This window comes from Megascapheus bottae, chromosome 7 (assembly GCF_031878675.1).
Source record: "Megascapheus bottae isolate mThoBot1 chromosome 7, mThoBot2.hap1, whole genome shotgun sequence".
NCBI classification, from domain to species: Eukaryota; Metazoa; Chordata; class Mammalia; order Rodentia; family Geomyidae; genus Megascapheus; species Megascapheus bottae.
This window is the reverse complement of record NC_143515.1, coordinates 27656036-27670656: the sequence shown is the minus strand read 5'-3', so window position 1 is coordinate 27670656 and position 14621 is coordinate 27656036. Positions and strand designations below refer to the sequence as shown.

The window sequence follows — 14621 nt, the reverse complement described above, 5'->3', positions numbered from 1 at the left end:
AGTAATTCTATGGACATATATTTAAATACACTGATGAATCAAAATAAGAAAATGGCTACAACCAAAATTTGAGTCATGGATGCCTAATGTGCAAAACATTGTTCTTTCTTAAGAGAATTAAAATTCTATTGTCCCAAACATTATTACCACTTGTGGTGACTGGCATTAGACACCTGGTATTCATGGTGGGTATACTTTGCATCCTGGTGATGCATGGTATTCTTTGTTGGTTTTCTCCATACTGATTTCTTTATTGTTTTGTTGGTGGTGGTATTGTTTTTTGTTTGTGGTGTATTTGGTTTTAAACTCAGGGAACTCATTGGGATTGCTACTTTGCTCATGAGACACTGTGACTTAAATGAGACATCCACCCTGGCTTTTTGCTAGTTATTTTGTAGGTGGAATTATTGGACTTTGATTCATGGACTAGCTTATAATTATGATCCTCTTGATCTCAGACGCCTGAGAAGTTAGGATTAGAGGCTCAGTTCCCCCACATTACCTTCTCTGCAAAACCCATTGCGGAAACATTTGCATAAGTATAAAGATGTGACACACATACAGCATGTGTCCCACTGAGGCATAAATAATTGCTTTCTTATTTGTATGTCTAAACTTTAAACCATGAAGTTTATAAGAACCAGACTCAGCCTGTTACTAGAACATAACATAAATGTTCTATCTTAACTAAATGTTGTATCTTAATTTTCCAATTGCAATTGTGCTTCAAATGTTTTCCTAATTTGCACTAGTATATTTAAGGTATTTTCATTTTTATTTTGTAAAATTATTTGTACTGCATTGTGTCTTGTTTGTTTGTTTTTGTGCTATTTCTGATGTTTGAGCTAAGGTCCTTTTGGTCTTATTCGGCTTTTGAACTCCACTCTGGTGCTCAATAACTAGTGCCACAACTCCACCAGCAACATTTTCCTGGTTCATTGGGGATAAGCACTTCGCAGATTTTTCTCCCCTGGCTCACTTTAAGCATCAATTTTCAGATCTCAGCATGAGTCGCTAGGATTTTAGGTGTAATCCACTGATGGCCAGCTTTTATTGTGTATTTTTGAACTATATTTCATGCACTTCATTCACTTAAGGTAACTGAAAACACATCCTTGAACTTGTGAGCAAATGTTAATTGCAGCATCATTCATAATAACCAAAAGGTAGAAATAATATAAATTCACAATGAATTTATATGAATAGCCATAAAAGGAATGAATATTGCTACATGAGACAGCATGGCAGACCTTAAACAATATTATGCTAAGTCAAATAAACCAGATATAGAAACCCACATGTGTGGTTGCATTTATATAAACATGAGAAGGACTATCTATATTCAAGAAGTAATGTACCCACTACCTGATGTATGTAACTGTAACCCCTCAATACATTCCTCTGAATATAAAATACAATAAGAAAATGTACAGTATAGCTAAAATTAATTAGATATAAAATAGATTTGCTTCTTATAGGGTAGAGATGGAGCTATTAGAGGCTATTGCTGGTTCAATATCGTGGTTCAAAGCCAGCCCGGGCGTAAAGTCCTATGAGACTCTTATCTCCAATTTACTACCAGAAAACCGGAAGTGGTGCTATGGCTCTAGTGGTAGAGTGCTAGCCTTGAGCTGAAAAGCTCAGGGACAGAGCTGGGGCCTAGAATTCAAACTTCTGGACCAACATACACACATGCACACGCTACACACACACACACACACACACACACACACACACACACACACACACACACAAATTAGGGCTGGAGAAAATATTCAGGCTTAATGGCTACATCATTCTGTGAAACCACTGTATTATACTCCTTAAGTGAATGAACAAATTCACTCCTCCAACACATTCCCAATCCTTTCCTATCATCCCTTTCCCCCCCCTCTGATGCCAACATTACACCTTACCCAGTATCAAATATGGGTTTTCCATATCTAACTGGACAAGTTTGGACAAATCACATTATCTTTAAAATGTGTTTCAAGTTTCAGTGACTTCTTCATCAGGATCCCTATGCTCCGGATTTACTTTTGTGAACATTATTTCTAATGCATTAACATATTTTCTCTTAGGGAACATGACTTCGGCAACTTCACCTATCATTTTAAAATGGGATCCCAAAAGTTTGGAAATCCGGACATTGACAGTGGAAAGACTATTGGAGCCTCTTGTAACACAGGTAAGGGATGCTTTAAAATGCTTGTTACAGGCCAATCTTTCAAGTGAGATTTGCCAAGATCCTGAGTAAAAATTTGGAAATCTTTAAAAGAGATAATTAGATAATTTGAATACTCTCTATGTCTACATGTTATTTCCTGAGTAATAGACTATTTCACTGCTTGTAATGTAAGTTTGAAGTGGATTTATGGAAGATGAATGGGATATTTTTAAATAAGGTTGAGTAGGTAATTGAAGAGGATAGGCTTGGTGAAGGAGTGCCTCATTTGTAGTAATGGCTTTAAAGTCTATAACTAGCCACCCTTCACTGGTTTATAGATGCTAATTTATAGTTCAGAAAAACTGTTTACTAGTTAAGAATGTTGTATATTTGTTGAATTGGTTTTCTATCCGTTCACGAGATGCATCTCATCCAGTTGAAATGATGAGATGATTCATTATTTTTGCCTTTTATACTTTCACATTTCGACAAATGAACTATCAGTAATGAAAATATCATCAAGATTTGAAGTTTGGAATGTTAATTTCTTTAGTTTCCCTTGAAGCATGCCCTTTTGTAGGGTAACTCTGAAATTCCAGGAAAAGAAAAAAATGTAAGCTTTTCTTGTGTATTTGGAGGGAATTATTATATCACGTTAAGCTAGGGGTTATTTTTATTCATTTGCTAAAACTGTTCTAACAAATTATCATCAAGTTAATTGCATAAAGCAACAGGGTTTTATTGTCTGGTAGTTTTAGAGGTCAAAAACTCTAATTTAAAGTATTCTTTCCAGAAACTCTAGCAGAAAAAATATTTCTTTGTTATCTTGTAGCTGAAAAGGACACTTTACTTTTTTCCTCTCTATTCAAAGTCAGCAATCTGGCATCTCTACATTGCTTTCTCTCTCTGACCTCTGTTACTTCTTATATTTCCTCTTTGACATTGACCTTCCCTCTTCCCTCATTAGAGGGAAGGTCATTAAAGTGGCTTACCCAAATGTGCCAGAAAAATTTAAAAATATTATATTGATAGCATATATCTAGTAACAATTAAATTTTTCTTTTTTCCTCAATATTATTTTATTGTTTGGGTGAGGTATAGAGGTTACAGCTGTGCATTCATCAGATGGTGGGTACATTACTACTTGAGTACTGCTACCTCTTCCCATGTTTTTCTCCCATTTTCTCTACCTCTAATCCCTCATATTCATTCTTGTTTTTCCCTTACATTCCATTTTTCAAATAATCAAAAAAGTGCATATACACTATACCAGTCTACATTCAGATTCAGTAACAAGAGGAGATAAATCATAAGGGGATAGAAGAAAAAAAGAAATACATTAAGAATAACAATCACAAAGATAAACCTTTTATATGCCTTTAGATGTTAAAAAGGACACATGCTAGAATCTTGCAGTTATGTCTAATAAAAAGTTTAGCTCATTGGAAGTGGTACAATGGCTCAAGGGCTAGGGCAGTAGCCTTGAGCTGAAGAGCTTAAGGACAATGCCCAGGCCCAGAGTTCAAACCCCAGGACTGAAAAAAACAAAAACCAGCAACAACAACAACAACAACAACAACAAACCCTGTTATTTTGAACTAAGAATGGCCTATAGAAACATGAAGAAATGCTTGACATCTCTGGCCATGAAAGAAGTGGAATTCAAAACAACTTACTTCTAGTTAGAATGGGCATTATTAAGAAATCTAATAACAAGAGATACTAACAGGGATGTGGCCAGGAGGGATCACTACTACACTGTTGGTGGGACTGTAAACTCATTCAGCCACTATGAAAAGCAGCATGGCAGTTCCTCCAAAGACTAAACATAGAGCTCCACTTTGACCCAGCAATCCCATTCTTTGGCATTTACCAAAATCTCCAGAAACAAGGAAATACTAAAGTCACTGGAACAAGGATGTTCATTGCAGCACTATTTACCATAGCAAAAATATGGAACCAACCCGGGTGCCCCTCAATAGATGATTGGATCGACAAGACTGATATTTTTACACAATGGAATTCTATGCTGCTATCAGAAAGAATGACATCACACCATTCGTAAAGGAATGGAAAGATGTGGAAAAAAGTCATATTAAGTGAAGTAAGCCATACCCAAAGATGTATAGGTTCAATGGTTTCCGTCATTTGTAGTAATTAGTACACATCTAGCATTCTCCTAGTAGAGGATCACAGTAGCTCAAAAGCTATATACATCCAGAATGGTCATACAAGATGAGACTAAAAAAATGAACTCTAGGAAATGGAAACAAGAGGTTTATCTTTGTGATTGCTGTTCTTAATATACTATGTGAAGTCATTACTTTTGTCTTTTTTTCCTTATGGTCAATCTCATGTGGTTACTGTATCTCACTTTGTTACTTGGTATAATAATATATTTATTTTTTATAATTGAAATAGGGAAGGGAAGTGGGGAAAACAAGATGATTGGGAGATGAGGGAGGGAAAGTGGGACAAAAACATGAGGAGTATCAATGTTTCAGAAGTAATGCAACTATTACCTGATGAATGTAATTATTATCCCTATATATATATATGTATATTACTCTGACAATATAAAAACTTTTGCTTACAATATGATTCATCTATAAAAACAAGGAAATTCACAATGTCAGTTTTTGTTTTGTTTTGTTTTGTTTTGCCAGTCCTGGGCTTGAGCTCAGGGCCTGAGCCCTGTTCTTGGATTTTTCTCAAGGCTAGAGCTCTACCACTTGAGCGTCAGCACCACTTCCGGCTTTTTCTATATATGTGGTACCAAGGAATTGTACCCAGGTCTTCGTGCATGCTAGGCAAGCACTTTAACCACTAGGCCAAACTCCCGGCCACAATGTCAGTTTTTAAATGGAGCAAAAAACACTCTTTTGTAATAAGATTTTGGATACTGAGAAGGATATGAGGCTGAAATTAGAAAATATGTAATTTTTTGATATTTTTTATTGTAATTAATAAAAGGGTTACATTATATTTGCCAGATAGAAGGTGCATGCATTAATTCACATACATTGATACCCTTTCACATGTCTTGGACCCCATTACCCTCCCTCCCCACCCCCAAACTTGTTTTCCCCCTTCCCTATCCAATTTCAAATAACCAAATACAAATGTATCTGATAAATCAGGTAACAAAGTGAGATACTATAACAATATGAGGTAACCAAGGGACAGCAAAAGAGACGAGAGATAACATGGTACCTTAAGGACAACAATCATTCATTATATGGCATATGTTTCTATATCCTAGAGATCCTTTAATTTAGTATCCTACTATATGGCCTTTTGTATCAAGGTTTTGCTCTATTGCAAATCTCTGCTAGGAGAGCCCAAGGTTTCTACTGATTATGACAAATGAGGGAAACCATTGAGCCTAAGTTCCTTTGAGTCTGGCTTACTTCACTTAATATGATTTTTTCTAAGCCTTTCCATTTTCTAACAAATGGGGTGATGTCATTCTTTCTGACAGCAGCATAGAATTCCATTGTATACAAATACCACATCTTGTTGATCCATTCATCAACTGAGGGACATCTAGGTTGGTTCCATATCTTTGCTATGGTAAATATGTAATTTTTATCTACTCAAAGCAGATAGAAAGCCAAAGGAGGAAAAATCTATATAAACTTGCAAGTTTCTTTAGTTGTATCAAGTCCATATTTATTTTATAGTTATATTATCAACCTTACAATTCCCTGCATGTCACTGGGGCCAAATCCCGTATGCTGATACCTTGTGTATGTCACTTAACCTTTCCTAAAATGATGTGAGTAATAATTTACTACTCATATGATTTTCTTTTTTGCCAGTCCTGGGACTTGCACTTAGGGCCTGAGCTCTGTCCTTCGGTTTTCTCAAGGCTAGATATCTACTACATGAGTCATAGTACCATTTCTCGCTTTTTTCTATGTATGTGGTTTCGAGGAATTGAACCTGGGTCTTCGTGCATGCTAGGCAAGCACTCTAACACTAGGCCAAATTACAGGCCCCTACTCATATGATTTTTAAAGGGATAAATAAATCATCTAATCAGGTTTTGAGTGACTGTAGAAATGTGTACACCATGCTTATCATAAAACAGATTCTTTGGTTTTTAATAGTAATAGCTTTATTAGAACACAGATTTATCATTTAACATGTGGATTCAATTGAGCATTTTGTTTATTAAAAATCAACACATAATTATAAAAATAGTGACTTACTTATCTCTAAAGTTTTGGGAAATTGAGTCCTCATTATTAGTAAGCTAATGAAGCACACACCATTCCAGTAAAATTGGACAAAAATTACTTAAATCTTGTTATTTTTTTACCAAAGTTAAATCTACAATTTGAAAATAATCATATCTAATAAAATATTATTGATATTTAATGAGCTGGCATAAACTGGCCTGATATTAAAGAAATTGCCTAAAAGAAGGAACCCTCTAATGATTTCCAATAGTATTTTGAGCCAACTATGGGGACTTATGAAGACAGGCTTTGATGCATTTCACTGCAATTTTTAAAATGTCATGCAAAATATTAATGTGTCTCAAAAAATCTAACAGATTAGAAATTTATAAACTTAAAAACAGTTAAATAAAAATTTATGTTTTTTGAAGTATTTTTTTGATGGGCTGTTTGTTTTTGTGTGGGTCCTGGAGCTTGATTTCAGGGCCTCGGTGTTGTCCTTGTGCTTTTTGGAGTGCTCAAGGCTAGTGCTGTATTTCTTAAGCCACTGCTCTGCTTCCACCTTTTTGGTGGGCAATTGAACATAAGAGTCTCATGGAGCAGGTCTTGGTTTACACCTGTAATCCTAGATACTTAGGAGTCTGAGATCTGAGGATCAAGGTTCAAAGACAGCCCAGGCATAAAAGGACCTGAGACTCTTTTTTTTTCTTTTTTTAATTGTAATTAATAAAAGGGTTACATGATATTTGCCAGATAGAAGGTGCATTAATTCATATATATTGATACCCTTTTACATGTCTTGGTCCCCATTACCCTCCCCTCCCCCCCCCTCCCCGTCTTGGTTTTCCCCCCTTCCCTATCCAATTTCAAATAACCAAATAGAAATAAATCCAATATATCAGATAACAAAATGAGATACTATAACAATATGAGATAACCAAGGGACAGCAAAAGAGATGAGAGATAACATAGTACATTAAGGACAACAATCACTCATTGTATGGCTTTTGTTTCAATATCCTGGAGGTCTTTTCAATTAGCTTCATACTATATGGCCTTATGTATCAAGGTTTTGCTCTATTGCAGATCTCTGCTAGGAGAGTCCAAGGTTTCTACTGATTATGACAAATGAGGGAAACCATTGAGCCTATGTTCCTTTGAGTCTGGCTTACTTCACTTAATATGATTTTTTCTAAGACTTTCCATTTCCTAACAAATGGGGCGATGTCGTTTTTTCTGAGACTCTTATCTCTAATTTACTTCTAGAAAACAGGAAGTGGGGGTTGGCTCAATGGCAAGGTGGTAGCCTTGAGCTGAAGAGCTCAGGGATAGTGACCAGGCTGAGTTCAAGCCCCATGACCCACAAATAAATAAATAGATAGATAGATAGATAGATAGATAGATAGATAGATAGACAGATAGATAGATAGATAAATAGTGTCTCGACTTTCCTACCAGGCTGGCTTTGATCTGTGAAACTTAAGCCTCATCCTACTGACTAGCACTACAGATGTGAGCCACTGGTTCCTGGGAAAGTACTTGATTTTATCACTGACTGAAATATGCAGTTTCTTTTTTAAATAAATATAGTCATCTTTTTGTTACTCATAATAGTACTTAATTCCCTTGGTACCTTAAAAATTACATTCAGTTTAAAATTAGGAGACTTTGTTTCAACCCAGAGATTCCAGGAATAAAGGAATTTTCAGAAATGCTAAGGAATATGTCAGTCTCTTGGTTGCTATTAACTACAACATATATTTTCTTGACCTTATTCAAAATGTAGTATTTTATGCATAGCTTTACTAAAAGAATCACTGTATAACATGAGTCCTCATTGTAACCTTTATCAGGTTACCCAAGGACTATAATTATTGAGAACTAACTTAATTCATGATATACTAATGAGATTCAAACATTAGCATATTTTCATGATTTCTATGGTAATTCTACAATATTATCAGTTCTGCATTTTTGTCAAAGGATTGAAAATATATGATAGGTAAATAATGAGCTAAAAGAAAATGATATTAAGTCTTAATTCCTTGATCAAGTTCATACAACATATATGATATATCTTCATGTATTTCATCCCACTTTACTTATTTTCTTATTAGATTCAGTTTTCATTTTGGATGACTTATCTTTTGCTCAATTAGAAAAAGTGAAACAAAACAAAATCTGTCATTTTTTATCAGTACTGAACTCAGGGCCTCAAGCTTAGTCTGTTTTCTCAGCTAATGATCTATCACTGGAGCTATACCTCTAAGCCTGGATTTTGCTGGTTCTTTTGGAAACAGAGCTTCATGGACTTCTCTGAGCAGATTGTTAACTGAAGTCTTCTCTTCTCAGCCTCCTGAAAAACTAAAATTATAGGAATAATTCACCAGCACATAGCCAGAATGCATTTTTAAAATGTGTGATTGTTTTTATTATTACATTATCATTTTTATTGTTACCATTACAAAAGAAGAAGGGCTCATTTCTTTTGGACAGGATCACCCCTTCCCTCACTCTCTCCTAGATTTTCCCTCCTGGCCCACCCATAAGTTGGTTAGCTCATTTTCAACATAGTATCTAGTGAGTATCACTGCTGCAATTTTTCCCCTTTGTCCCACCATTTCTTAGCCCCTCCTTACCCTCACAAAGATGTGAATGAACAAAGAAAACAAAAGCAAGAGAAAGAAAAATTAGTAACAAAGAAATAATCTTTTGTTTCCATTTCCTGGAGTTAATTTTGAGAAATATTATTTTATATAAGATGCACATAACTATTATGCCTCTGTGATCCTCTCCTAATAATATTCTTCTTAATCTCACTCTATGTATAGATGTCTAGAGATCTATATGATTTCTCACTTACTTCTTTTTAATACCATTGCATCTTTATACTTGTAGATATTTTAGGTATTCTGCTTTCCACAAGTTTGAAATACCATGGAACTTATATTTCTTTAGATCTAGCTTACTTATCCTAATACATTTTCCCCCAAATCTTTCCATTTTCTTATGAAAATACTATATCCAATCATCCACTGACTGCCATTTGGGTTGATTTTATATTCTGGCTGTGGTATGTAATGTTGCAAGGAACAAAATTTTGCTAGTGGCTTTCATGTGATCCTGTTTGTGTTCTCTTGGATAAATGTCCAGGAATGGAATTGGTGGGTCATTGTAAAGCTCTATGTTTAGTCTTTTCAGAAACCTCCCTCCAAATTGCTTTTAAATGAAGCTTTTATATGTACCTGAGCCATCAAAATATCTTAAGTTTATTTAAAAAAGACAAAACAAAACACTACATCATTTCTTTTAAAATGCATGTGTGTACATATATAAATAGGAAACTTGCATTCAAGTAACTTGGTTATGATGTAGAAATTCACCTTTAGTGTCACATATTTAACTGAAAGCTATCACTTAATTCATTGCTTTATACATGAATTTTCATCCCTTAAATGCAGACATTTGCAAAATTACCATATTTTCACAATAGATGCAGAAAGATCAAGACAGTTGTTATATTTGAAATGCTTTTTTGCATTGAGGTAAAGTGGCAGATTGTAGGCAGTCATTGATTGCCTCTTTGGAGATAGTAGTTTAATTGACTCCTATGTAGTCTGCAGTTATATTAATTTCTGTTCAGGGATTACGTTCAATATTTCAATGTCTACCACCAGATGGGAATGGTGCTCTTTCTGCTACAGGGCCAGCTGTTTGGGCTACGATTTGAAACTTGATTAATGCACAGAGCCCTTTTAGTAGGAAAAAAATACCAAATCTCAAAGAGGGACATACAGTGATAGAAATGTAGAATTTTGTAGTATATGTGTTTATTTGTAAACAGTATTGCAAAATAAGTACACAATCACAAGAACAAAGCAAACAATTGGTATGGTGGATGGTGGCCAGTGACTGACATTAAATCTTTGTGAATGATGTCTGTAGAGTAGTGACTGCTCTGAACTCAGTCTTCTGTGAGGGGCAGTGTACACTATCTGATCCCTGCAATAAGTTCCTTCTTTTCTCACCTTTGTAATCAAGTGTTGCCAGTCACAGCTCTTCACTGTATCACAGAATCACTTCAATGCTCAGCACACATACATTCTTAGTTAACTGGCAGCATTCCCCTTTGTTCTTTTCTCATCAGCTTGGAGAAACTAAAGGTAACTTGCAAATGGTATGATGATTTGAAGATACATGCCAGCTATGTAAACAATAGTAGGAGTAAGAGTAACTGCTTTTCCATCAAAATATCTATTTTCAGTTACTTGTAGTTTAAATACTGTTTTTTTTTTTTTTGGTCATGGGACTTGAAATCTGGGTCTAGATGCTGTCCCTGAGCTCTTCAGCTCTACCCCTTGAGCCAGTGTGTCATTTCCGGTTTAGGAGTCGTACCGATTTTAGTGCCTGGGTTGGCTTTGAGCTGTGATCCTCAGATTTTGGCCTCCTGAGTAGCACTGGCATGAGCCAGTGTGTGTGCTTGGCCTGTGACTGTTTTATAAATACTAGTAAAAGAAATTTCATTTGGTGCAAGGTGAAATTAGCCTCCAGTTCTAGAAAATGTGTGGATTCTCTATGTAAAACTCAGTTTGTTGAATTTTTTTCTTTTCTTTTTTTTTTTTTTTGATCTGCCCTGGGGCTTGAACTCTGGACTGAGTTTTATCACTGACCTCTTCAGCTCAAGGCTACAGCCCTACCCCTTGAGACACAGCACCACTTCCGTGTTTTCTAGTGGTTAATTGGAGATAAGAGTCTCAGGGACTTTATTGCCCAAGCTGGCTTTGAACAGCTAGATCCTCAGATTTCAGCCTCCTGAGTAGATAAGATTATAGTCGTGAGCCACCACACCCAGCTTGATTTCTTAATTTGAATTTTGAATGGCTTTTGTTTTAAATTTCCCTTATATTTTCTAAAGGTTGAGCTCAACTGCCCTTATTCTTCCTCCTCCTCATCCTCCTCCTCGTCCTCTTCGTCCTCGTCCTCCTCCTCCTCCTCCTCCTGCTCTTCTTCTTCTTCTTCCTTCTTTTTTTTTAAACAAATATATAATGTATATGGCTGGTTTTCTCATAATAGGTGGTCCATGATGCTAAACTAGATAACTTGCTTTCATCAAAATCTTCTCTGTGCTTCAAAATATCTGCTGCTCTGATTTTAGGAGAGGTTTTTCCCATAAACACAAAACTACCCACAAATAATCCAGACATTTAAATGAGAAAACTGTGAGCCTTGTTAATGCTTCCCTAGTGGTTATTAAGTGCCTCCTGACATCCTGGGTACATGTAGCAGTTTTTATGTATTCCCTACTTGGTAACACGGACACTATTTTTTCCTTCTTATAGATGATGAAACGGAGAGTTAAATTATGTAACAAAGGGGCTAGGTTGAGTGAAATTGTGAAATTCCTGGAGAACCTATGAGATGAAAATTGTGAGGATGCCATAATCAATCATAGAAACTGTGTGAAATGAAATGGAAGGGCAGCGAGTGAGGAACTTGAGAGGACAAGGAAGGAAGAATTAAGAATTTTAAACAGATTGGAAAAGGAATATGAAGAAATAGGCAGAATATATTTGTACATTAAAGAGGTACTCTGTATTTTTGTGTCTTTGAGTAGGCATACAGAAGAGTTTCCATTTAAAAAGTAGAATATGGCTGGGCGTGGTGTCTCACGCCTGTAATCCTAGCTACTCTGGAGGCTGAGATCTGAAGATCAAGGTTCAAAGCTAGCCCAGGCACAAAATGACCTGAGACTCTAATTAACCTCTAGAAAATGGAAAGTGGGGCTTGGCTCAAGTGTAGGGTGATAACCTTGAGCTGGAGCACTCAGAGACAACACCAAGCCTACGGATATGGTGGTAGCCTTGAGCTGAAGAGCTCCAGGACAGTGCCCAGGCCCACTTCAAGCCCCATGACCCACAATAAATAAATAATTAAATAAATAGATAAATATAAAAAGTAGAATATGAATCTTGAGGAAGGTATAATGCAGTTATAAAATTCAATACATATTGTGCATAACTAAGAGAACTGAAGGAAGGAATGTTCTTAATAGGGATAGAGGAGAATGATGAAAGATGTAATGTCTTTTTCTGTTGGAATTACCTAATTCTGCAGACTTGTCTTTACTGACATGTAAACATAATCTAAACAAATTCCTTAACATTCCAATGAACCAGTTAAATTGAAATTGTTTTTCTGATTCAATGGCTAATGTATATGAATGTAGCAATTGAGACATAACTATTTCTTTTTTCTCTTTAGTAATAAAATCAATCCTTAACACGGTTCTCTTTGTGTATTTTTTTTGTGTGTGTGTGTATGTGTGTGTGTGTGGTGGGGGAGTACTTATGGGGCTTCAACTCTGTGCCTGGGCAATGTCCCTGAGCTCTTCAGCTCAAGGCTACCATGTAACCCTGAAGCCACAGCCCCACTTACCATTTTCTATTGATGAATTGGAGATAAGAGTCTTATGGCCCTTTATGTCTTCACTGTATTTGCAGTGTGACCTTTAGCAGTAGCTAGGATTACAGGCCTGAGCCTCCATGCCTGGCTTCTTTCTGTTTTTATTTTATTTCAATAAATTGATATTAAAATATTTTCAATGAAACAATGGAATTTCAAACTAAATTTATAGATGAAAATAATATAGAATGGCTTTAGTATATATTTGAAAGAAGTTAATTAGTGAGAACTTATACATTTCAATTAACAAATTTCAAAGAGTAAATTATGGAAAATTAGCTAGTAAAACTGCTTCTAAATCTTTTGGACTGTTTACAACCTTTATCTGAAATAGATACCAAAAAAGTACATTACACCAAACATGAGAATGTCTGGATATGACAGTTACATTTTTTCAAGAAGCCTCCAACTGGCAAGCTAATTAAAGCTTGTCAGATATTTGAGATAAAGGATGGGGACATAACAGCATACCTGCTTTTTCCTTTTCTTGTCATTACAATAGGTAAACATTGTTTTCACAGAATTTAGGAGGAAAGACCAGTAAATGAAATGGAATATCTAGCCAGCTTTTTTTTTCTTATCTGAAAAATGAAATTCTCAGTCATTCTTTTGACATGGCTTTGACTGGTGGAAGAAAATGAAATTTACCTCTCAGTCCACACGTCCTGGGTTGAGCTCAGGGCCTGAGCACTGTCGTTGGGCTTTCTCAAGGCTGGAGCTCTACCACTTGAGCCTCAGCACCAATTTCGGCTTTTTTTTTAATGTATGTGGAACCAAGGAATCAAACCCAGGTCTTCATGCATGCTAAAGCACTGTACCACTAGGCCAAACTCCCGACCCAGTCCACACAGTTTTTAAATTCACTTTCTCCTTGCTTTCCTGGATGCTCTTCCTAATCTTTTTTCTTGATTCCTCTTTTCCTATCTCTACCCACATTTTGTCAACAATGTTTGGGTTCTAAATGACCTAAAGTCTATCTCACCATGACCGATACAATCACCTCTCAAATAGTCCACCAATCCCACTCTTCTTCCTTGCCTATTGTTTTCCCTACACAGCAACTAGAATGGCCCATGAAAACTGGTAACTAAACCGTATCATTGTTTCTTACAAGTCTGCAGCCATCTTACATCGCATCTTAGAATAAAATTAAAGTTTTTGCCTATGTCCTGCCACAATTATCCAGTACTGGGAGCCATTTCTTAGCAGGTTCACTCAAAAGAACCATTCTTCTGATAACTTGGAGATTACACATACGGTTCCTGCCATATTAGGAAATGGTGATATCTTATTTCCAAATTGATCCCCTTATATTTTTCAGCAGATAGGTATCCTGTCTCTGAGCCACAGAGACAAAGACCTTTCCTTTCTGCCTTTTTAAACATTTTTGAAAATATGGGCCTCTTGTTCAAACTTCTGTGTGTTCTACATGCTTCTTTCAGAGTACTTTAACCGCATTTGTAATTATCTTATGGCTTTGGATGTGTTTTCTCTGACTTCTTCTCTGGTTGGAAAAAGCTACTCAGATAAGGATGATGTCATTCTAGTTATATCCATTAGTTGGAATGTAGGAAGTGTTGATAAATACTTATTGAAATATTAAATAATCACTTCTGTCCCTGCTCCCTCCAATGCAGCATTTATATTTTCTTTGTTTCAATTTCATCCTTGTAATATTAATTGTTAGTGAAAATAAATCATATAATGCTACTGCATTTGTTTCAGTGTTATCTGCAAATGTAACAATTGTTTGTTGTGGGATTTCAAGAAGGAACACATTCACTAACATTTTCAAAGTAAGTATCAAT

At 35.8% G+C, this 14621-nt stretch overlaps 1 protein-coding gene across 5 annotated transcripts in view; it reads left to right on the top strand.

Annotated features, from left to right (window-relative positions):
- Nucleotides 1-14621, top strand: part of Ctnna2 (catenin alpha 2) — a 1042262-nt gene that overhangs the window by 118284 nt on the left and 909357 nt on the right. For 3 of the 5 annotated variants that reach the window (XM_090336597.1, XM_090336596.1, XM_090336594.1), the window contains one exon: nucleotides 2082-2188. In XM_090336597.1, the coding sequence (XP_090192723.1) occupies nucleotides 2087-2188 (102 nt within the window). In that variant the 5' untranslated portion in view covers nucleotides 2082-2086. Of the gene's footprint in view, nucleotides 1-2081; nucleotides 2189-14538; nucleotides 14610-14621 lie in introns of all 5 variants that reach the window. The other 2 variants (XM_090336595.1, XM_090336593.1) reach the window with 1 other exon arrangement.